This window comes from Sciurus carolinensis, chromosome 7 (genome assembly GCF_902686445.1).
Source record: "Sciurus carolinensis chromosome 7, mSciCar1.2, whole genome shotgun sequence".
In the NCBI taxonomy this organism is placed as follows: domain Eukaryota; kingdom Metazoa; phylum Chordata; class Mammalia; order Rodentia; family Sciuridae; genus Sciurus; species Sciurus carolinensis.
Window position 1 is genome coordinate 79142590 of NC_062219.1, and position 25901 is coordinate 79168490.

A 25901-nucleotide genomic window follows, 5' to 3' on the forward strand; every position below is an offset into this window, starting at 1 on the left:
ACTGTGCCGGCCTTTCCCCGCCCTCGGTCTGCGCCCGGGGCCCCAAGGCCGGCAGGGTCAAGCTCCTCCGGGGCGCCAGGGAAAGGCCACAGTTGGGGTACTGCCACGCTAGGCCTTCTGGGCAGGCACCAGCCAATGGCCGCGAGGCATACACGAGGCCCAGCCAATCAACGCCCGTCTTGTTCCCGGGTCCCGCCCGCTCCGACCCTTTCTCCCTGCCCACCTTCCCGGTGCCCGTAGTTGCGGCTGTAGCTGCAGCCGCCTCCAGAGCTGACCCGGGTCTGGGGACCGGCACCTCCTGGCGCCGTTCGGTTTCTCCGGCTGCTTTCACTGAGGATGAGTTCCTGTGTGGCTGTGCGCCGACCCCGTGGAGACCACCGGTGCAGTTTCATCTAGCGACTGGTGAGGGAGGGCTCCGCGCGGCCCGACGCTGCTCAGCGGGCTGAGGCCACGGTGTCCCGCCAGCCACCGGGCCTGGGAGAGCCCTCGCCTTCCGGAGGGTGCGGGTGACCGCAGACACCGGTGGCGCGAGTCGACCACGGGGAGGTCGGCGCGGGCCGACTCGGTGGCCGGGTGTCGTCTCTCCACCGCCCCCCTCAGCTAATGAATGGCCTGTTCAGGCCACTTGCTACGTTGCAGTTCTGCCTGACACGCCCTCCAACGTTGTGGCATTCCTAGTTCCCATAGTTGTCTGGTGTCACTTCTCTGAGCCCCGGATTGGAAACCATTCCTGGTGGCGCCTTGCCTCTTACCCCCTTCGTGGAGTTCCAAAGTTTGAGTTCACTCTCGGGACTGTCGGAGAGCAGGTCGTGGAGTTAAGTGGGAATTGACGGCTGTGTTAAAAAAGGAACTACTGCTTGTTTGAGAAGTGCAGGAGACAGGGAGAGAGGGTTTGTTCTTAGGTTTCAGGTACCAGAAGCGTTGTTCAGATACGACATAGGCCTCGTCTTGTCGCCTTTTTTCCAACATAGTTCTAGAACTTCAGTTATGTTAGCCTGACGCTTTGTTTTCAGGAAGCTGAGATTGAGTAGCACCTTTTTTCTTATGCTTCGAAATGGGGCATTTGAACTTGATATAGCAGAAGTACTGAAAGGATGTGACTTTATTAGTGGATAGTGCTTCTGTGCTTATATTGTGCAGTCACTGGGTTTTTTCGATCATTTCTCGCTTTACTATTTTGAATTCCTTGATTTTTGTTTCAGAATCTGGAGTAAGGTAGGTGAGGATAGAGAAGAGTGTTTTCTTAAAAAAAAAAAAAATGCAGTACAGGTATTTGCAAAACTTTAATCACACTACCGTTCAAGAAAAAGATGAAAAATGGATGTGTTCTATTAAAAAATTAATGTGTATTAGGGACTCTCAGTATACTTAGTTCTTTTCAGAATGCATATTCAATTTTGACTCAACTGGACTGTAAATTCAGTATTCTATATGTGAATATACCTTTGAACTAAAGAAACTCAGTTTACTTGATTAATTATTATAAATGATACAAAACTAACTTGCCATTATCAAAAGAGGAATAATTCTTTGCCACATTTATTTATACTTTCCCCCTGTTATTTAGGAGATTTCTCTAATGCAAAACTAGATATTTCACTGATAAAGAATTGAACTGAAGTTTCAATCTCTTGTCCCCAGAGATTGAGAAAACTGTAGAATAAAATATTAAAAATCTAAATTATTAATTTGCTAAATTGTGCTTGTATTTTAAAATCTAATTTTAGGGCTTACAGAAAATGTTTTAAATTCCTTGATTATGAGTCAGAAACCTGACTTATAACATTTATTTTTATTTTACATATGTACACACACACACACACACACACACGCACACATTTATGGGGAAGATATTTTGACTTTAAAGACCACTTTAAGCCAGTAAACCTACTTATTGAACACATATTTTATGGGAAATAAGTATCACATTTCTTCTCTTCTTTTCCTTAAGATAAGCTTAAAATCTTTATATGAAGGCGGGGTATACACTTACCAGACAGGTCTTTATTGTCATTTCACTAATGAAGAAATTGAGAGTTAGGGAGCTTAAGGTTGTCCTTGCCCAAGGTTTCAGTTGTAGCAACCCAATACTTACAACCCCAAATTATGATAGTTTTTTCCTCCTGCTCTGTAGTACTTCTCATTGAAGAATTCTATTTCCCTGCATTTTGATAGAGCAGTTTGATAGGGTGAAATAGGCAGTATCTGTCTTTCTGTTGTTGTGATTTGGGATAGGCAACTACTTATTTCCTCATTTTGAAATGAAGGTATTCATATTTATAGGGGAAATAATGAGACTGAAATCAGGGTAATTTAATTTATATAAAGCTATATATGTGTTCAAAAGCTCCAAGTATTATGTTTGTAAGCTACACAGAAGTGTTAACCTTATAAAGATTTAGGTGAAAAGCATTCCAATCAAAACGGACCTTAATTCAGTTATGGCATTTTATCATCTTTTACCAATATGTTCCATCTCTTTTTTTTCCTTAACTTTTTTTGGGTGCTTACAAAATGAGTGATTTGTCTCATTTAATTTTCAAAACAAGTTAGGAGATAAATAGTTGTTATCTCCTTACAAATAAAAGCACTGAAGCCTAGAAAAATTAAGTTATGTGCCCATGGTCCCTTATCTAGTTAAGTGTTGTACCTAGTTGCTGGCTTAGGTATTTTGAATTTGATACAGTGCATGATCCCCAGGTGTAACCAAAATCTTCCTGAGGTCCTAAGGCTATTCTTAACACATGAGACATGAGTATAGGTTCATTTTGGTCTTGGATGTGTTAGGGAATAGCATGATCTAATTCATGTTTTAGGAAGATAACTGAGCTGTTAACCAAGGATAAGTAAAGTTGTGAGCCCTTGTTCAGGGCTAACCTTCAACTGGCTAAAATCTTTGTGGTAGAACAGTCTTCAAGGTTGAATAATTTGCCTATATACTTTGCTAACTCGATTTCCCTCCAGCAATTCATCATGTGTAAAATAAATTTTCATCTTTAATTTTGTTTGTTCCTTTGCTTAGGTTTGTTTTATTTTTCTGATTTCCAAAGTATTTGCCCATTACTCCTCTTCTTTGCTGGCATATCATCCAAGTCAGAAACCTGAGTGTTATCACCATATCTTGTCAATTCAAGATTCTGTTTGTATCTTTGAATTGCCTACTTTCTTTATCCCCATGGAAAAACACATGAAACTGTTCAAAATCTGACCCTTACTTGTGTATATTAGGTCTCACTCCTTTCTGACTTTAGAATTATTTGGATTTTTAGAATGGACGAAGATGCTTCTAGCCTTTTATGTGTACTATTCTGTTTTGAGAAATGGTCCCTTCTTGAATTTATCAGGCACACCCCAACTCATCTTTTAACATTTATTTATACACCTGAAGGAAGTCTTTTTCTGTTTTCCTCTTCTCCACTCTTCATTCATATGCATCACTTATTTGATTACAGGTTTATAATGATATATTTTTATTATTTGTTTAAATAGAATGGGTCTCAATCAAACTATGACCCTTTGATGGTAGGAATAGTGTAACATAATAAATTTTGTTCATTCAATACAGTTACTAAACTAGCTATATATTCATCTAAATATTATCCCTGAACCTGTTTTTTTATCTCAAAAAATGTATAGGCATAGTTTATTTTTTTATTTCTAATGTTTTGTTACTTGTGGATAACACTGGAGAAGGTAGTGTATTGTAACAGAAATAGCATGGATTTGTCATTAAACAGATATGCATTTGAATTCTAACTCCCTCATTATTAGTAGTATGATTTGGGTTGCTTACTTAACATCTCTGATATGTAATATCTAGCACGTATTAGTTAATAAATACTTGCTTTCTTACTCTTCAAAAATCATTTTTAAAAATACATAAATAAGATTTACAATAGGATTAGGAATATGGGCCTAGAATTTTGAAAAAATGTGTGAGCAGGAGAGATTCAGGAATTATAAGCATGTAGGATTGGATTAAAAAGAGTTAAAAAGATTATAAATATGTAGGGAAGAGTTGAAATTATCTAGGGAGAACATGTAGTAGAAAAAGAGGACTAAAGATTAAACATTGAGAGAAGCTGAGGATTTGAAGGTCAGGGTAGGGAGAGAGTCCATGTTTATTTGTTTGACTTCCTCCCCTTTCAGGATACCTTTCTAGACTCCTGGAGAGAATGTGGTATTAAAGACTTAAAAGCAGGGAAAGCAAATAAGATGAGAACTGAAAGTATCTAAAAGTATTTGGCTATTTGGAGGCCATTACTAACTTTTTATTAAGGATGATTTCATTGGAGAATTTTACAGGTGTCAGTGATATTGAAACTCAAACATGAATTTTGGGATTAAAACTTCTTACCTTTTTTTTTTTTTGAAGGATTTATAATACTGAAAGTCACCATTTGTTGAAGCCGTAGTTAGTGCCAGACATCATGATAGGCATTTTCATTTATTATTATGGTTTTCAGAAGAAGAATAAAGAATTGAAAAGATGATGTGATTTTTAGTGTTATATAACTAATAACAGCCCACTTTCTTATATTTGAATTCAAATATGTAGGACTCTAGGAAACCCTAACTTTTGATCACTTTTATTTTTATATTCATAGTGTTATCTATATACTTCTGTCTACATATGAATATGCAGATATGATATATAGTATGATTATTTTTATTTAATATTCCTTTTTCCCCTTTTTAAATGTTGAAGATATATAAAGTAACAAGTGAGGGAACTCTCTTCTGTTCTATTTAATTCTTTCCTGTGAGGTTTGAGTGATTCACCAATAAAAAATTCCTTTCAGGTGTTATGTGTACACTGAAAATATAAAGATGGTGGGGTTTTAGGGCCTCAAAAGAGTGAAATTAACTACGTGTGACTTCTGCCATATGTCATTCTTTTCAGTTTTAACATTTTAAACTACTTGAGGCTTTGGTTTCTTTTTCTTTGTCATTTTTGTTCCAGTCAACATTTAAGGGGGGATGATTTTTATAAGGACTATATTAAGTTTAAAAACATACAGAAAGAGACCTGAAATTAGAAAGGATTAGTAATCAACTAGTTCAATACTTTCATTTCCAGATGAGGAATCAGAATAGTTAAGAAGAGAACACTAGTTAAATCTCAGACTTCAGAATCTTCATGTGATTTGAAGTGAGAGTGGAAAACAGATTTGGGATATTTCATATTTGTATTTGATGCAGAGGAGTTTCCCCTGTACATATAGTAAATTCATGTGTTTATCTCTGAGTAGCCTTATACTTTTCTTTTTTTGTTCTCCCAAAGACTATGTATTAAGGAAGATCTGTAGAGACTATATGTTAAGGAAGATTTTTTTCCCATTTGTCTTAACTTTTTTATGTAGTGTTTAAACTATTTATTCATTTTTGTTTTACTACTTTTGGACTTCACATCATATTTAGGTACTTGCAATTATAAGACATAGTCTCTGTTTTCACCTAGTGCTTTTATGATTTAATTTTTTTCTCTTTATGCCATCTACTAGAATTTATATTGGCATAAGGTATAAAGTAAGTGTCTGAACTTCTTTTTTTTTTTTTTTTTTTTCCAAATAGCTATCTAGTTGTCTTAATATCCTTATTTATCTTCTGTAGTGAAGGACCTTTCAGGAAGAGAAAACAATGTTATCAATGGGTACAGTGCCTGCCACTTTGTAAAAACTGAGTAACTGATGAGTACTAGTCCTGGTGTGGTGTTGATGGTAACAATGAGGCAGTTTTTGGAGGTAAAGGCTTTGGTCGTTATTGTCATAAAGATGGTAGATTTAAATATGCTTATAGCTTTTAGGGACATAACTTGTAAGAACATACAAATACTGGAGAGGAAGAATGACGGTTTTTGACTCCAGGTATAGACATAAGAGTTTAACCTTAACCATGACCATGAGAATGGAAAAAAGGAGGTAAGTATACTGGTATAAATATAGATTTGAAAAGTCTTTCATTTAATAGAAATTAAGGAAATTTAAATATGAAGGGAGTTGCAAAGTGTTTCAGGAGAATGACCAAGAGATTTTGTATTTTACTTTTTATTTTTCCTTCTCTTATAGGTCACCCTCGCAATTATGGATTTTTAAAAGGATCAGACAGTGTGGAGGGGGAGTTCCCCTCCTCACTCCCCCTTGGTGCTTGACTCCAGAAATAATTTATAAACTGTGGAACTTTTTTTAAATGAAGAACTTGTATTTGATATGACCTTTATAGAGTTATTTATAACTTTTTCTGATTTAAGTGCCAAAAAGATTATACAAAGATATATATAGTTTTATACTGTTGCCATGAGGATTTAAATTATAATCCAAAAAGGGTCATTTATTTTCTTTCTTCCTGAAAAGCATCTTCCTGTCCTGGTTTTTTTCATTTTTAATAATTAGTCTTAAGTGACTATTCTGAGCAAGTAAGCTGTGTAAAAACAATTAGGATGAGTTCTTCCATCCCTGACTGCACCTCAAAATGTCAATCCCTGAAGCATGCTTTGGATGTTCTTTCTGTTGTAACAAAGGGAAGTGAAAAGCAGATTAAGGCTTTTCTTTCCAGTCATTGTTACAATGCTACAACTATCAAAGATGCCTTTGGCAGGAATGCTCTCCACCTTGTTTCTTCCTGTGGAAAGAAAGGAGTGTTAGATTGGCTTATTGAGAAAGGAGTGGATCCACTGGTAAAAGACAAGGAGTCAGGCTGGACAGCATTGCACAGAAGCATTTTTTATGGACATATTGATTGTGTTTGGTCTCTCTTGAAGGTAAGTGTCATTTGTTTTTTTAAAACTGTTACTAGTCAGGCATATGTTTTTCTTAATCTTTTTCATATATCCCATTTTCTAAGAAATATTTGCATTTGTTTCTATACTTGTTTATCTCTTATTGCTATAATTTGTCTCTGAAATTAAAATCCCATATATTTTTTAAAAAATTTATACTTATGGATATTTAAGATTTTATGGATTTTTATGGATCTATTTTATAAAATTTTAAACATACATCAAAACTTGATATATAAGGAATTATTGGCCAGTTTGTGTATATCAAGCATTGTTTTGAAATAACTCGCATTTTGTGATTTAGTCAATAACATGGTTGTTAAAAGAAAAACTATAGATAAAATAAATTTTTTGCTCAATAGTGTTTATTGAGCAAAAAATGAAACATGAATCAGATAGCACTTAAAACCATAGTGGTTTACAGTGCCCTGATGCAGAAGCATTACCAGTGAGTTTTACAGGCTAATGCAGAAGGTAGAGGAACTACATTTAATTGGTTATAATGGAAAGACTCCAATTAGAGGTTAGTTGATAGTTTCTGATTGGTAATGTATCTAATTTCATTTTACTGTTTATGTTAACTTTGACTTGTTTACATAAGAACTTATATTAGAGTTACCCCAGTCTAATGGTATCCCAAGTAAATTTTTTTTAATGATAATCTTCTGGTATTTAAAAAAAAAAGTTGTTTACTTTTAAGTAACTATGTTATTAACTACTTTCAAAGGGCATTGGTTTTTGGACATCACTTAGGGACTGTGTTTTTGAGTAATATGTTCATTTAGTTGGGATAAAATGTTTATATTTCTTAAAAATGGATAATTAAAATCATTTTAATTTTATGAAATTTCTCATTTTTTGTAGACAAGTCTAGGTTTGTCATGCAAATTGCCAAATAATGAAGTATTTTGAGGTACACCTCAATGTCACTTTGCTGATGAATGCAAATTAAAAATTCACAATTAGAAGCCATGAATTGTAAATTTAACAGTTTTGTTTTGTGTAGAGACATTTTGTCATGTTTGCCCAGGCCCTAGAAAAGAATAGCTCCTGTCCTCAAGCAACTTGTAGTCAGTTGGGAAGCTTTAGTCTCTTCATCTCATTTTGAGTTTTAAAAAATTACTTACATAATAGCTTTTGTGTAGTAATATTTACTTGGGTCAAATGTTTTTTTTTTTTTTTTTTTTCACATAAGGGAATTTATTAAGCAAACAGTGTCTCCCTGCAGGTAAGAGAGAAAATGAGAGGAAAAGAGAAAGGAAAAGAAAGGGCACGTGCTAGAGAGAGTGGAAAGCCAGGAGGATAGAGAAAAGTGTGTAGGACAGACAGAAGAAGAATGAAAAAAGATCGGGTCAAATGTTTTTAATGTATATTAATAATATTCCTTCTTTGGAGCTAAATTGTCTAGGTCTACTAACTTACTGAATCATGTTTGCTAAGTTCCTGAACCTTGGACCTCAGTTTTATCCATAAAAAAGCATAAGTAACAGTAAATAGTAATAGCACCTTCCTTGTTTTTTTTTCTAGGAAACATCAGTAAAGAAAAGGCTTTTCTTAAGTTTATTGATAATACAGTAAATTCCTTATATCTAAAATCCTTGGCTATTTACTTAATTCTCTTATAATCTCTTTTATTAGGGAAAACTAAGTTAGTAAGAGTTAGAGCATCAATCAGCTTTGCTTTTACTTTTTCTACCTGTAAAACCTTGACTTTTTTTCTCTTTTTTTGCTGAAATATTGGATGACTGTCCTTGCGTTTTCTGTTATTCAAGGGTTTGCCATTCATGCGTCAGGATTTGGAGCTTTAGTTTGAAATGGTTGTGAACTTGCCAAAAAGTTGTGCCTTGCCCCCTTGCCTTAGTTTTACTCTCTTTCTCATCATTAGAGCCTTACCAAGCAGTGATAAATGTCTATCAGTGAATTCCACTGATAAAACATATTCACAAAAGCCTCTTTAAACCATTTAGTATTCTCATATTGGAAGCCATCTGCATTTTTTTCAGCACATCCTTGTTTCCTTTGGCCTTGCAACACTACTGTAATTAGACAGGATGCCATGATAGTGCTTCGTCAAAGGGGCCTTCATGTCTGTCCCACTTCTGATGCCAACTATAGCACTTCAGCTGTTGTGAATTAGCAGGAAAAAATTATACACACATAGGCATTTCAAGTGAATTTGCATTTGATAAAAACTTCATAGCTACAAAAATTTTAAGTGCCAAAATAAATTTTATAAATATAGACCCATACTGTAAGTTCCTGATTGCCAAAGATACAAAACCTTAGCAGAAACTTGTTGCCTATAAAAAAACTGCTGTAGGGATAGCATATCTTAACTAGCTTTTCTTTGGCTCCTTCATTCTGTTATGAGATTCATGCTGGCAGAGACTTAATGCTTTCAGTGTTCTGCTTTATCTGTTGTCAGTTTACCATTGTTCCCCTCACCCCACCCCCAGCCCTGGTGTTTTTCTTACTATTCTGAAAGAACTTGCTGTGATATTTTTTTCCCATTAGTAAATCAGAATCACTAGAGTTGTAAGGTTTTATGGATTAAATACTTTACTCAATTTGGAGCAAATTATTTGGAATGTCTGATAATATGTCAGGCAATAATCTAGGCACTAGGGATATTGCAGTAAATAAGGCAGAGTTCCTTCTTTGAGTTTTCATAGTGTAGGGGGAAATAGACCACAGTCAAGCAATTCAGTGAACAAATAGAAAAGTGCCTAATAAATGCTGGTGTATTAGTGTTCTTTTTGCATGCAGTGGGGACCAACTGTGGTAACATAAGCAAAAAGATTTAAAAGGATACTAGAAGAACATAGAATACCTCTCAGAATAGAGGTTCAGGTCGTGATCCAAAACATCCCAATTAACTGTTAAATTTTAAATAAAACAAAACTTCTCAAACTAAAATAGAATAAATGTAAACTGATTAGAGTAATTAATCTGAAATTTTGTCCTCCCCCCACCTCCAGGTATAATTAGCGAACCAGTTTCTAGTTTGTGAAATTAAAATCATATCATTAGAATATCAGAGACTGCTTACTTTTCTGTTTCTGTAGTAGAAGTGCATCCAGTTCCAAAAGTATTATCAAAGCATTGAAGAGTAGCTTTGAAAGAAGCAGAGGAGAATACATCCCTGTTTTACCATTATATAAATTACATATTCTCAGGATCTTGACTTTCTTGGCAGTATATGGTCAGGAGTAGCTAGAGAGCTATATTAAACTCATTCAACTTGGCTTGTAATCAGTTCAAAAGATAGGTGCATTAGATACTCTGCTGAACTACTTCATGTCATTATTGGCCTTAACTTCACCCACAGCTTTAGTGACCAGTTTTGAATAGGCTTCTAGCAGCTTTGGTGGGTATAATCTACATCTTGTTTCTGGTACATACTGCATACCTCTTATTTTATGCCCCAGAGCTTGGCACACATCCATGACTACCAAAGTATGAAAGTTTAAGTTCGTGTAGAGCAATTCCTGGGTAATAGAGAGTGGAGCCAGTGGTAAATGTTCCCTTCTCTTATCTCTTGATTGGATAACTAATTATTTTGACATATTGTATAAGGCTCCCAAAACATCCTAGCAAATAATGCACTGATATGCTTAGTGGCTACTTGATAACACATCCTTGTACTGATCTTTCCTCCTTTCTTGATTTATTCCCCTGGTTTGTCACTACTACTTTCTAGAACTTCCCAAGGAAATTACCAGCATGCAAGTCTTTTATCTTATGTTCTGCTTTTGGGTAATACAGTTCAAATAAACAGTTTTCTGTTATTTCCTGACAGTCATCTCCAGTAGCGGTACCACACTGTTTTGTAGTGAAATAGTTGTGTTTAGAGTCCAGGTGCTGCTTGTAGAGTATTGTCATGAAATGCTCAGGCTTATAACTCTGGTATAAACTCAGATGTTACTTAGTAAATGAATTTACCCACCATTTTGGACATATATAAAAAGTTGATCTTTAAGTGGAAAAGACTACACCTAGGTACTTCTACCTTTATAGTTTAAGGTAAACATTTTAGAAAGTATTAAAGTTCACTAAGGAGCTAAAAAACAAAAATCTCTAGTCCTTTATGCAATTGGGCTGCTTAGGATATTGCAAATGTCTTTAGTCTTAATAGGGTTCAGTTGGCTTATATAAAACTCAGGACAAATTTATAAAACTGGCAAAAAAAGCCCTCTAGGGATCTAAGTTATAACTTCTCACTTGTCAAATTCATAGTTTGCAACACTCTGCCTCAGTATCTACCCTTCTTATCCTTGTAAAGGTCAACCTTAGGTTTTCCCACAAGGACTTATTGTATCTTTTTCTGAAAGTTGTGGGCAGAGTACAGTTTTAAATTTATTAAGATATTAGACAATCACTTCTACGTGGTTCATTTTAGCTTATGACTATCCAGATAAACTGTGTGTGAACAGGCAGTGATGAAACACATCATGTAAAATAGATAAGTCTGAATAATTGTTAAAAGCCATATAAAACTGTCAGCAAATAAGTTATTCTTGGAAAGGAGTACATTTGTATATTTAAAAAACAAATGAAGTGACAATAATCTGAATTTAATTGTTCTGTCTTCTTTTCCACCCCAATTAAAAGGTAGAAGTATACTGATTGAGTTTAGGTGTGCTGTACTAAATAAGTGAGACAAAAATATTCTATTTCACATTTGAATTGTGGAGATAAAAATTAGATATCTACTTTGTTTCTCCTTAAAAAACACATACACACATTTTAAATATATATAAAATTTGTAATCTATTTGTGACTTATAAAAGACTGCAATTACTGCTATAAAAATTCAAGTAGAGAGACAAAATATATATTGTACAAATGGATATAGAAGGATATATTCTCTTAATGTCAGTAATAGATGTAATCGAATTCCAGCAAAAAGAGATGGGGCATAGATGATCACATTATAATTGGTAAATCCAAAGGTAAGTATTGTGCTGCTACAGCCTTGGAATCTTTGCAACCATTACCTGTAAAAGAAATAGAATATGGCTCTTTTACACTTTTACATGTTTGTGTAAACATTTATACCCATACAGATATATCACAGCAGTAGCACCTTCTAGACAATTAGACCTAGATCTGTTAGTCTTTTCTGTTATAGTTAGAAAATACCTGATATAACTCAATTTACAAAGAGGAAAAGTTTATTTTGGGCTCATATTATTGGAAATTTTATACCATGACTGATATAGCACAGTATGTAATGGTAGAGAGCATGTGGTGGAGCAGTCTGCTCACCCATAGTCATCAGAAAGCACAAGAGGAAGAAACCAGCATCCTATAATCTCCTTTAAAGTTACGCCCCCAATGACCTAAGACTTCCCATAAGGCCCCACTTAAAGGATCTGGCACCTCCCAGTAATGCACAGGATGAGGGCCAAACCTTTGGGCCTTTAGTGAACACTAGAGATCCAAATTTTTTAGCATTTACCTTGTAAAACTGTCACATCTAGTTTATCTAGATTAAAGTGTTACTTATTTTATTTCTTCACATTTTCTGGTGAAGAAAAAAGTCTGGTGATTTTTCTCAGTTTTCTTCCGTGAGAGAAATGTTTGTGAATGTGAGATTGCTACTAAATGCTTAGTTTTTTCAATGTATTTATGGGATTGATCATCTTACTTTTCGATTCTTTAGAATAGGAAAGTACTAATTATAGGCAAACAGAAAATGTGTGTGTGTTTCTTTTCATAGCATGGTGTTAGTCTGTATATTCAAGATAAAGAAGGCTTATCAGCTTTGGATCTTCTAATGAAGGATAGACCAACTCACGTGGTATTCAAGAATACTGGTAAGAAAATACTATAAATATATTCCATTAAGGTACAGCTTAGAAAATTTCTTGCTAATATAATGGGAAAGATTTATTTGTGTGTGGATATCTGCAAAGAACGAGTACTTAGGTATATGTTGGTTTTATATATTTTTGGTTTTATTTTCAGAACACTTTTATTATGCATTTTTCAATTTCAGTTCATATCAATGCCTATGAGAATAAAAATGCAACTTAAAATGAGAAGGCAATTAGAATTGTAGCTATTATAAAGTAATTAATGTTATAAAGTAATTAATGTATGCCTAGAAAACAATGTCAGCATTTGAGGTACAGGTAAAAATGAATGCTCTTTGGGATTTAGAAATGAGAATTAGTAGAAAAGGAGAAGAGATTTAAGTGGTGTATAGTTTTCATCTAAGCTAAGTAAGGATACATTCTTCATTTTTATTTTTACCTTGGAAACTATATTTCAGGTAACAGTTATAATTCCACTCTGGGACTTTATCAGTCTTCTAAAATGAAAATGAAGATTTATATCATAAACTTAGCTATGATTAAGCTTTCTCCCACTTCATTGGTATCCTATCCTAGTCACAAGTACAATTATATCTATTAAGAGCAAACTATTCAAAGTTAAAGTTTCTGTAGATATGGCAATTTATCACATTTGCTTCATTTAGAGCCTTTGTATGCATGATTAATAACTCTTACACTTAGAATAATATGTTTTCATGGAAACTAAGTAGATATGACAGGTGATGGTTTACTTATTTACATTTTAACTTAAACTGCTAAGAAAACAAGAAAAAGGCATTTGATTACTTATACTGAGACAGGTTTGCACTGCAGTTTGGGTTTTCAGATTTCTGCAGTTTTCTAGAATTATGCAATATATTAGCAGATTCATAATTTTGAAAGTATTGGTTGTTACATTAGTTTTTGTCAATACTCATTTTAGGTAAATTAGTCTTGTGTGTTTATAAACTGAACTGGTATTTGTTTTAAAATAAAGCGTATAAAAACTAATTTTTATTTTAGACCCTACAGATGTCTACACTTGGGGAGATAATACAAATTTTACTCTGGGTCATGGAAGCCAGAATAGCAAACATCATCCAGAGTTGGTGGATCTGTTCTCTAGGAGTGGTATTTACATCAAGCAGGTATTTTGAAGTACAATTTGTGTACTTTTGGAGATTAAAAAGAACTTGTTTTGTATTTGATAGTTTACCAATGGATTTGTTAATTTTGTTGAAGGTTTAATAACATTTTAATGAAGAAACTTATCAATGGAACTTTACTAATTATGTTTTTGATTTTGTTAGCATTAATCATATTTAGACTGTAAAAACTACCCCGCAAATACGAGGTGTTTGTGCAAGGAATGTTAGAAATTAGAAGATGCTAATGAATTTAATTTTAAGAAGGTAGAACCTCCGTTAATTTTCTAGTGTTTGTTTACATTTAACAAAAATTTGAATTCTTCAAGTTACTCTTTAAGTGACTTTTTGACATTCAGTGTTATTTTTGGTAATTGAACCTAAGTTTTTATATGTAAGTAATTGTACAAGTTTAATTGATATAATTTTAAAGGTTTTTGGTCTTATGTCTTGCTGGATGATATATTATACTTTCCTATGAAAGTAGGATTCTGCTACTGTTAGCACACTCTCTATAGCATTATATGTATATATATATATATTATATATATTATATGTATATCTATAGCATTATATGTATTATAGTATATGAATTTGCGTGTGTGTGTGTGTATGTGTGTGTGTGTGTATGATTTATACCTTTAATCTCAGACTTTTTCTTGAGCTTCATTTTAATTGTACTTTGGGCAGCCATTTAAGGTATTTAAATTTAATGTCTGAAATGTTATTTTGGCCACTCTTAAACTTTCTCTACTTAATTTTTAATGCTGTAAATTTCAGTTTCTAAATTCTACAGATTATACCTCAGAACATATCTATACAGTTCATCTCTGTCCCATGAACTGGGTTTGTCAGCTTTGTTATTTTGACAAAATACTTAAGATGATCAACTTCAAAGAGGAGAAGTTTATTTTGGCTCATAGTTGTGGAGGTTCCAGTTCATGGCCACTTGGCCCTGTTATTTTTGGGCCTGTGATGAGGTAGCATAGCATGGTAGGGACTGTGTGGTGGAGAAAGCAGCTTACCTTGCAGTGCCTGGGAAGCAAAGAGAGAAGAGAGAGAGCTAGAGAGGGGACCGGTAGTCCTCCTTTGAAGCATGTCCTCAGTGATCTAAAATCTTCCACCATGCCCTACCTGTTAAAAGGTTTCTGCCACCTTACAGTAGCACCTAGCTGAGGACTGATCCTTTAATGCATGAACCCAGCTGCCAAGCCATTTCTAAGTTTATTCTTGGATAGTGACAAGTGTCCTAACTTGACTCCTTAACTTCATTCATTTTCATCCTCTGTTAATTTTTTTTTAGAATAGTATCTTTAAGAAACAAAGCTAATTATGGATAAAATCCAAACTCTGTGCCTTGGAATATAAGGGCTTTAAAAATCTTTCTAAACTGTAAGGTCACTCATTTTTCCCACCGCTTTCTAATTGTTTATTCTGCATTTTGATGTTCTTAAAACGACTGTTATTGCAAATTATGATTTTAGAATTTTTAAAATTAATACGGTACTGACGCACTTCAACTTTTACCTAATGTTCATGTGTCTCATACAAATATTTAGCTCATGGTTTGAGATTGAACTCTGTTTTTAGAACTACTTTGGACTGGTGCAGTGGCACAGGCCTATAATCCCAGTTAAGGCAGGAGAATAGAAAATTTGAGGCAAATTTCAGCAATTTAGTGAGGCCCTCAGCAACTTAGCAACACCCTCTCTCAAAATAAAAAATAAAAAGGGCTGGAGTATGGCTCAGTGGTAAAAAACCCTGGGTTCAAACCTGGGAGAGGGGAGAAGGGAGAGGAGAGAGGAGAAAAGAAAGAGAAAAAGACAGCTTTTTTTGGGGGGTGGGGTGGGTACTATGGATTGAACCCAGAGGTGCTTTACCTCTAAGCCAAATCCCAACCCTTTTTTTAATTTCATTTTTTATTTTGAGACAGGGTCTTCCTAAGTTGCTTAGAGTCTTGCTAAATTGTTGCAGCTGACTTTGAACTTGTGATCCTCCTGCCTCAGCCTCCCGAGCCACTGAGACTAAATGTATGCATTTAGGTGAACTACTTTAACTGTGTTTGCCTGCTTTGCCTAGGAAAGATTTGGTTTTTGATTGTTTTCCTAGTGTAATTGTTAATATCATTCCCTTTCATTCTCAGAAATGTTTGAGTGACGAATTATATGAATTGTATGACTACTGTCCCTTAGGGCTCTATAGAACCCTACAGAATTCACAGTTTTTTAAACTGAAAGTCATAAGCTAATGAATCATATTACCAACCAAAAATAAATAAAAAATAGAACAGTTAAGCTAGAGAATATTAAATCTTGAGAGACCAGAATAAAAATGAAAAGTAATTTGAGAATTAGTGTATAGTGGTGTCATAAAAAGCTTAGCTTCTTCTGGTAGGCCATGTACATAGACCTGGAAGAAATTTAGTGTAACGAAAGGACTTGGATGGGCAAGAATTATAAGCCTGGTGTTGAAGTTTATAGTGAATGTGAGGGAGATGAAAGAGGCGATCAATTAGAGCAGGGGTGTCTGCCCTAATGTAGTTGGGAGCCTCCAGCAGACATTGCCTTGAGCAGTTCTTCAAAATCCTTCTTAAAATGGTAATCTTTTGCTAACCAACAATGATGGATCAGATTTGGGGCATGAGAAAGATACATGCTTTTTTCCTTCCTGAGTTAATTTGTGATATGGCCAGATTTCATGAGTTGTTAGAAAGTAGGGAGTTTTACACGAGAGTGAAGGAATAATGATACCATTAGAGTACTGAGAAGCTGATTGTACCTTCTGTTCTTAAAATGTATGTAATATGGAAGAATTGAGAATATTCCATTTAACATTGTTGTGGGTAGAATAATAAACACCAAAAGAAAGCCACTTTTCAGTTAGTGCAAGGAAGTAGGATTATTTTGTGAAGAGACTGAGGGTCAAAGGGATTTTATTTACCAGAGTATGTGGTAAAGCAAGCACTGTGGGTGGGTTTCAGAGAAAGAAACTATGAATTTCACTCAGGGAGGAGGAAGCAAGATGGGGACATTTGCAGAATACCAGTTATATAGTCCCATTAGTCACAGAACAAGGATGGGTTCTATAGTATAGTACCCAATAACTTAACTAGTATGGGACAGAGATTATTCTACGGATTAAAGTGAAAAGCCATGATTAGTTGTTTTATTTAAAAATTAAGATGATTTAAAGTTGAAGGTCTTAACTTTTCTGTTATTACTAGTGGTTTAATAGAAGTCAGAATTTGTATAATGACATTCTAATATAAAATTAAAATATTTTATTTCTGACTCAAAATGATTTTTCTCTTACAAATTTTAACTTATACAAATAAGTCCAAATTTGAATTTTAGATTTTCTTTTAAGATATTTGTGGTACAGCTAGATGAGGTAGTAACTTTTTTTTTTTTTTGCGGTTCTGGGGATTGAACCCAGGGCCTTGTGCTTGTGAGACAAGCACTCTACCAGCTGAGCTATATCCCCAGCCCGAGATAATGACCTTTGTATCACTTTTTATTGACAGGTGTATTAAGTTTATATAACTTTCTGAGTAGTCTAAGGATATGGAAATACAGTTCAGCTTACAAATTTCTTATTTTCCAAAGGACCTTAACTTTCTGGAAAATGATTTTAAACTTTCTTTATTTCTTTATATCTGAAGAAAAGTAAACACAAATTATTTTTTAAAAGAAAAATAAGATATTTTAAATAATATTAAGGTAGAGTGAATATAATGAATATTAGATGTATTGAAAAATAGAGGACTGGGGTTGTGGCTCAGTGGTAGAGCATGTGTGAGGTACTGGGTTTGATTCTCAGCACCACATATAAATAAATAAAGGTCCATTGTCGACTAAAAAATATTTAAAAAAAGTAGAAAAATGTGGCCTGGAGGTTAGGTATGTAAGTACACGCATATTTGCTGTTGGTTTCCTGTTTTTGCCTCCTGATGGTATACTTCAACCATTTCAGTGTCCTTGACTTCTGGAATATTTGAATGTGTAAATGAGTTTTAGGAACAGGCAGGGTATTAGGAATCTGGTAGATAAGGAAAAACAAAGTAGGAAAGAGAAGAGATTAAAAATAAATATAAATCACCATGTAATATTAAAGTTATATTAGATAATACTAGAAATATAAAAAGGATATACTTAGGCCATTGTTATTTTAAAAATACTTCTTAGACATTTCTACTACTTTTATTAATTATATATGGTTGTTTGTTAATTTTTATGCTTTGTATTGCACTCTGTTCTTTTCTTGCTATTTGGTATTTCATGAAATTAGAAAATAAAGAGCCATTACTTTTTGTAATCAAAGACTTAAAAGTTAACATTTTTCTTTCACTGAATTTCTTCTGTAGATAATGCATAACTTAATTGTCTTCTTTGTTCTTTTCCAATTTCAACTATTTTAGATAATTTAAAATAAAGCCTATTTTTAACTTTTTTTAGAAAATTTTAAATGGAATGGTATATTGAATCCCCCATACCCATCATCCAGTTTAAATGATTGGCAATATTCTTTATCTTTTATAAAATACAGGATATTTTATTCAGAGAAGATGAATGATATTTTCTTGTTTTTCCTTAGGTGGTGCTTTGTAAATTTCATTCAGTGTTTCTGTCTCAGAAAGGTCATGTTTATACCTGTGGTCATGGTCCTGGAGGGCGTTTAGGCCATGGAGATGAACAGACTTGCTTGGTAATTGAAATGTCATTTTACAGATCAGATAACTTCAGTAAAACTTTGATAAATTGGAAGTTTCAGTTAACTCAGTTTTTTCCCCTAACCATAAGAGAAAATAATATGCCAAATGATAATAGGATCTAAAAAAATCAGTTAGTTTCTAGTATGTAGTGTTTCAGTACTTGGATACAAAGCAAAAGTATCAAAGGAAAATATTTTTCTTACAGCAGATATTAAATCAGAAGAGTAAATAAATAAGCTTTATGATTATTATTACCAGGGTTGAAATGTAAGAGGGCAGACTAATGTTAAAACACTATCTGGAGCAGTGCAGGTTTTTATTTATTTTATATTTCTAATGAAACTATCAATAATTGAAAAATTTTCATTTTATAATCACAAGATTTTATTTTTTGCTATTGAAACTTAGTGTTTATTGGAAGAAACTTATATCAGAAAATTAGCTCACTCAGTTATTTTTAGGATATATTTTTTAAGAGGACTACTAGTATATTTATTATCTATCAAAGGATGCTTTAAGGAGAGAAAGATTTAATGGTAACTTCTGCTTTTGGGGGAGGATTTATTGCTTCTAGGCATCATTTATTTTATTTTTTTATCCATTAGTATTTCTTTAAGTCCCACAATATCCCTGTGAAGTACAGGCACTATTATCTTCATTTTATGTAAGATGATAAAACTTATATAATAAGGCAAGCACTTATAGGTTGTTTACTTTGTTTTCATGTGAGGGATTTTGAGGCACAGAGAAGTTAAAAATTTGATTAAGATCAAAGAGCTAGTAAGTGGCAGAAGATTTGAACCCAGGACAGATAACTCTGAAGGAATGTGATATTGTATGTTTGGTTACTCACTGAAGGGGAAGCAGTGATTCCTTTATTTTGTTTTTTTCTTTCAATATTCCATTGTTTACTTTGAAGAGTTCCCTTTATTCATAGCCAACAAATCTGTACTTTGTATATGATGAGGGCTTAAAAATTATTTATTGAATTTAATTATTTTATTGAAATTTCTTGCTGGGCTTATGTATTTTGCTTTTAAACTAATGACTGTATGATTTTAAATTTATCTGCCCTTTGCTGAAATTTAAAGTTTACTTATGTTAGATACTGTCATGTGAGTTAAAACATTTTGGATAAAGTATTATCAGATTCTAATTGCATTTTTGTATAAATGGTCAATATAATAAAGTTTATTTTATAGGTTCCCAGGCTTGTGGAAGGACTGAGTGGTCATAATTGTTCCCAAGTGGCAGCTGCTAATGATCATACTGTTGTATTAACTGAAGATGGATGTGTTTACACATTCGGTCTAAATATTTTTCATCAATTAGGGATTGTTCCTCCACCTTCCAGTTGTAATGTACCCAGACAGGTAATCTTCTCTTTTTTAAACAATAAGGTGACATTTGACTTTTTGCTGTAAAACTTACATGGGCATTAATTAAGATGTAATGTATTGACAGAGTAACTTTTTTACTTCTTTGACTTCATCTTCAGTGTTGTGTGTGTATTATTCTTAAGCAGAGGAAGAACTAGATTTTTGTTGTTGTTGTTTTGGGCTTTTTTGTTTTTATTTGTTGTGTGTGTGTGTTGTTTTTTTTTTTTTTTTTTTTTTTGGTTTTCATTTTGTGTGTGTGTGTGTGTGTGTGTGTTTTGGGAATTAAACCCAGCCTCTTGTGCTAGGCATGTGCTCTCAGTGAGCGCTACACCCTCATCCCTAGATTTTTTAGGTTTGAAACTTCAAACAAGTTTTAGGTATTCCTTAAGAAAAGAATATGAATTTATCAATACAACAATACCTATGCAAGTGAGGCACTAAGAAACCTAAGTTTTATCTGCTTCACTAAATTTGCCTCTCACAGATGTTATGCCTAATAAGTTGATGTTAGGAAACATGAGTCCATAACCCACCATTCTTTGTTCCACTTTCCACTTCCATCTGTACAACCACTGCCAGAAGATGCCCTTTCCTCACCTTCAGCAACCCAGCATATAGAATTGGGACTAGTTGCTCTAAACTCCAGTGTTATTAGAATCATTACCCATAACAAATGTGTTTTCAGCTCATACAATTTGCATTTCAAATGTTAAAATTCTTCAGCAGTTTAATTTTCTTGATTTAGAATTCTTACTAGATACACAAATTTTTATTAAGTATTTGAATCTAACATCTTCCTATTCTGAATGGCTAATGAGTTAATAGGAATTATTTCAAAATATTTGGGAGTAGTCTTCAACTTGCTATTTTTGGATGATCTGTTTTTCCCCAACTGTGGAATTTGTGGATATTTAATCATTTTATAGACTTCTCTAGGAATGGCAAATAGATTTTACTCCCATTTTTTTCTCATTGTATTACTGCCTTGTAGCTGTGAGTTGATACATATGTCTGATACATATTCTCAACTGGGAGCAGTTTTGATTCCCAGGGACTGTCTGGCAATGTCTGGAGACTTTTAGTTGTTAAAATAGGAGTGTGCTCGCAGTACAGACATTTAGTGTGTGGAGTCGGGATGCTTCTAACCATCCTACAGTATACAGGATGATCCCTCTCAACAAAGAATTATCTGGCCCAAAATGTAAATAGTGCTACTGTTGGAAAGACTCTGTAAAGGTCAAATTAAAAAAAATACCATGCTTTTTGCTAATGCCTATTTTGCATATTGCTTATTAGAAGAAAGTAAAACCCAAAGGTTTAATGATTTGATTTTTATACCATGTTAATTTTCTGTTAAATCTGCTGATAGAAAGTGCTGCATGAGAATGTCTTATGTCGTGAGAAGGGTTTGAGTCTGTATGAGTGCTAAAAAATCTATTAGCAATAACTGCCATTAGCACTTGAGAGGGTGGTAGTATTAAGTATGCCATGTATATTTGCTACCCTAATCTACTGGGTCATTGAAAAATTGTACTAGATCATAGATACGTAGTAAAATGCAGTCTCTTGCCTTTTGAACAGATGCAGGCAAAACATCTTAAGGGAAGGACAATCATTGGTGTAGCAGCAGGCAGATTTCATACAGTGCTGTGGACTAGAGAAGCTGTTTATACTATGGGACTAAATGGTGGACAACTGGGTAAGAAATATTTCATGACAATATCTAAGAAATAAATGAAGGCTTAAAACAGATAATTTATGATTTCTTTATTTCTGTAATTTCTTAGGATGTTTACTAGATCCCAATGGAGAAAAGTATGTAACTGTTCCTCGTCAAGTCTCTGCCCTTCATCATAAGGATATCACTCTCTCTTTGGTTGCTGCAAGTGATGGAGCCACAGTCTGTGTTACCACAAGGGGAGATATTTACCTACTTGCAGACTATCAGTGCAAAAAGTTGGCATCTAAGTATGTGTAGAAGAAACAAATCTTTATGTTTCATATCAACTCTCCCAGCAAATATTGGAGTGTCACTTTTATGCTATGCTCTGTAAATTTTAAGTGAAAAAAATTGAAAGGAAAAGTAAGGAATTTTTGTCTTTGATAATCTTTGTCTTTTGACAAGGATCCAGTGATTATATGCAAAAATTTTTTTTGTAAGTTGTAAAACAGTATTTCTAAGTTACATTTAGCTTGTGTTTAAATATGACATTACTTTTTTTCTTTTTTAATGCTTCTGGTGCACAGAACTGTATTAATCATAATTCTTGGTTTGTGCTACTATCATCATTGGTTCATCTGTAGCCTTTTATGTTATTCACTTATATTTTGTAAAACATGATTGTATACTACAAATCCTCTATCAGTGCTCAGTGTTTTATCTAATTTTTTTGTTTTTTTTTTTTCGATGCTGGGGATTTGAACCCAGGGCCTTGTGCTTGCAAGGCAAGCACTCTACCAACTGAGCTATTTTTATCTTTGTATTTGTATCTGTTATTACATTTCAGTTTTAAGCAAGGATGCTTTTTCCAGTTGGAGTTTTATTTAGATCATAAACCATACTCATAATGTTTTACCTGTGATTTTTTTTTTTTCATTTTGAACGGTGGAAGGAGTAAGTGCTTAAAAATAACCATTAAGTAATATAAACACAGAATCTTGTATTTTCACATTTCAGTCTCTTGTAGTTGATTAATTATATCTGATTTGATAGCATTGTGTTGCTGCTCATATTATTGTGTCATTCCAAAGTATTCAACTTTTATGGGAAATATTTTTAGACTAATATTTTATTTAGATGATGAAATATTATACAATTATAGTAATAAATAAAAGTATAGAAATAAGTCTTTACACAAATGCAACAGATTCTTGGAATAATATAGCTCCATTAATGGAAGCAGTTGTGGGCAAGAGTTCTAGAGAATAGCCATCTAATTTTAAGGCAATTAGGGATTTAAATTTAAATGCAACAAAATGTATTTTTGTTCATGTAAATAGGTGGTACCTTAAACAGATACCACACTTGAAGTTAACTCATGAGCAGAAAATGTCAAACATCAGTTTGTCATAATTTATCTTTTCTGTATAATACATAGAAAGTTACTTTTGACATTAATTGTTGGTCATATTTCATTAAGAAAAACATGAAAATATGAACATACATGTTTCTTTAAACTGACTAGGTTTTTTCCTGATGATGAGGTGATTTGTGGGGTATTAGGTAGTGTTTTTAGTTAACATTTATAAAACCTGCCCTTGTAACATCAAGTTACATAAATATATCCTACTTTTCACTAAGACAGTTCTTTTGTTGCAGATTATTAGGACATAGTAATTTTGAAAAGAATTTTTTTAAATGCAGGTAAACTGTTTGAAAGGGAGGATAGTCATTGGGGTAGCAGCAAGCAGTTTTCATAATGATGCTGTGCACATCAGATATACAGATATAATGAAGTGTATGGCTAATGGGTAAGTTCTTAATTAGCAATAGTGAAAAGGTTCAAGGTAGGTGTGTCTTTTTAGAATTAATTTAAAATTAAGCATCTCTCATTTTGAACTTTTTTTTTTTGCAGTGCTGGGGATCAAACTCAGGGCCTTGAGCATGCTAGACAAGTACTGTATCATTGAACCACATAACCCCAACCCCTCATTTTGAATTTTAAGTATTTTTCTATTCAAACATGAATACATACAGGAGATCCTAGCCTTACTTAAACTCTGAGTGAATGTGTGCATTAGCAGATGGGTTTAAGTATTTAATGTGTATATGAGTAGAGGCTTAGGGAGGGAAGGACTTGACTTAAGTCTGCCTGCACCTTATTAGAAAGGAGAGACTAGGGATGCCAGAGACCAGATCATTTTACTTCATCTTACATAATAATGGTCTATTTATTATTATCTGATTAGTTATATCTTTAAAGTTAACCATGTTTATTTTAGAGAACATATTAATTTAGAAATTTTTTCTTTTCCGCCCAGACAACTAAACTTGAAAAAGGTTCTTGTGTCTGGGGGTTGTATGGAATATAAGGTTGATCCCGAACATTTGAAAGAAAATGGGGGTCAAAATATCTGCATTCTTGCAATGGATGGAGCTGGAAGGGTGAGTATATTTATATAAAAGTGTAATAGTATCAAGCTCATTTGACAGTTATAGGAGACCTAACAGTTTGAAAATGTTTTGCCATGTCAGTAAAGATTTCTGTTGACTTTCTTACTTATTTTTGTCATACATCCAAGTATGACAAAATTTAATCTAATGTTCCTAGTATTAGCGTTGAACTATAAGACAAAATTCCATTTATTGTTCTTAAAATGAAGAAAGAATTTTGAATTACTAGGTATGCACACTGAATATTGATAAATGGTGTTGAATTGCATAGATAAGGGATGTCACATAACTACTCTAAAGTAAAGATTCAGCCGCCAGTATTGCAAGTTTTGGGCATAATTGGAAAATTTTCCCTCAGATTTAGTTTTATACAAATGTGTTCACATTATATAAGAGCATAGATTATAACTATTCACATTATGTATATAGAAACTAACGTATTTTCAGATCATTATATAAAAAGAATCTCACCTCTTACTTTTAATTTTACTTCCCTGTACAAATATAGCAGTACATTTCTCTAATAAGACAGTTAGTTTGAAATATATTTTCAATTTGTTTGTTTAAATGTATACTTAAATATTCATTGATTATATAGTATATATTTTAAATTTAAATATAATAAAACTTAAAAGTGTTTAAATTAAAAATAATGTTTAAAAATATACATTGATAACACTAAAATTTTTTTTCTTTGACTAAAAATATTCAGATACTTTACTGTCTTTTTTGCTTATAAAATAAAAACAAAATAGGAATGTTTTCTGTCTTAAAAAGTGCTATAAAATTGGATATTTTCAAAATTGAAGAATTTGTCATAAAACTTCATCTCTGGTTCATTGTAGGTATAAATTGCTGTCATTGATGATTTTAAAGTAAGAAGCTAGATTTTTCATGTAAATAACTTTTGCGTGATCTTGGTAGTTACCATTTGTACTTCAGTTTTTAGAATTTGATGATGAGGGAATTATCATAAAAATCAATCATACATGGAATGCCAGCATATGAACAGATCAAAGAGTTGCTTCCCTGGATAAAGTTGGATTAGGGAGCCAACTATTTTTCCTCATTCTCTCCATCTCTTATCAATAGTCCCTAATCCTCCTCTCAGGACCTCTGGGTTTGCCAGGACCATTTGAAACCATTGAACTCTTATGACGATTTTTCTGTCTGAGATTGTGTTTGAGTTACTTGTCTGAGTTACTCATACATCTACTATTTTTTGAGAGTTAAGTTTGGATTTTCAATCTTGTAAATAGATGGATATAGTAAACCTGACATTTGGGTTTTAACTTTTTAAAAAAATTTTTTAATTTGTTCTATCTAATTGGTTATACATTATAGTAGAATGCATTTTGACACATTGTACACAAATGGAGCATAATTTCTCATTCCTCTGGTTGTAAATGGTGCAGTCACACCAGCAGTGTAATCATACATGTATATAGACTAATATTGTCTGTCTTATTCTACCATTCTTCCCATCCACACTGCCCCACCCCTCCTCTCACTCCCCTCTGCACAATCCAAAGTTCCTTTATTCCCCTGCCACCCCACCCATGGATCAGCATCCACTTATAAGAGAAAACATTTGGCCTTTGGTTTTGGGGGATTGGCATATTTCACTTACATCCATTTACCTACAAATGCATACTTTTATTCTCCTTTAAGGCTGAATAATATTCCATGTTGTATATATACTACATTTTCTTTATCCATTCATCTGTTAAAGGGCATGTAGGTTGGTTCCATAGTTTAGCTATTGTTAATTGAGCTGCTATAAACATCGATGTGACTGTGTCACTATAGTATGCTGATTTGTTTTAACTTTAGATTTTGTTATTCTATTCCTTTGTAGCAGATCTGTTTGTTCCCAATAAATAATACTGAAAAGTATTTCTTCTTAAGAGGAGTGTCTCTGAAGTAATTTTTAATGTTTTATGTTTGCTTAATAT

General features: G+C 33.5%; 1 protein-coding gene across 2 annotated transcripts in view; it reads left to right on the top strand.

Annotated features, from left to right (window-relative positions):
* The first annotated feature begins 227 nt into the window (after positions 1–227).
* Positions 228–25901, top strand: part of Ibtk (inhibitor of Bruton tyrosine kinase) — a 75035-nt gene continuing 49361 nt past the window's right edge. For both annotated transcript variants that reach the window (XM_047558165.1, XM_047558166.1), the window contains exons 1-9: positions 228–402; positions 6069–6760; positions 12501–12597; positions 13621–13745; positions 18336–18446; positions 19656–19826; positions 21414–21531; positions 21620–21800; positions 23814–23937. In XM_047558165.1, coding sequence (XP_047414121.1) covers positions 6440–6760; positions 12501–12597; positions 13621–13745; positions 18336–18446; positions 19656–19826; positions 21414–21531; positions 21620–21800; positions 23814–23937 — 1248 coding nt within the window. In that variant the 5' untranslated portion in view covers positions 228–402; positions 6069–6439. The remainder of the gene's footprint in view (positions 403–6068; positions 6761–12500; positions 12598–13620; positions 13746–18335; positions 18447–19655; positions 19827–21413; positions 21532–21619; positions 21801–23813; positions 23938–25901) is intronic.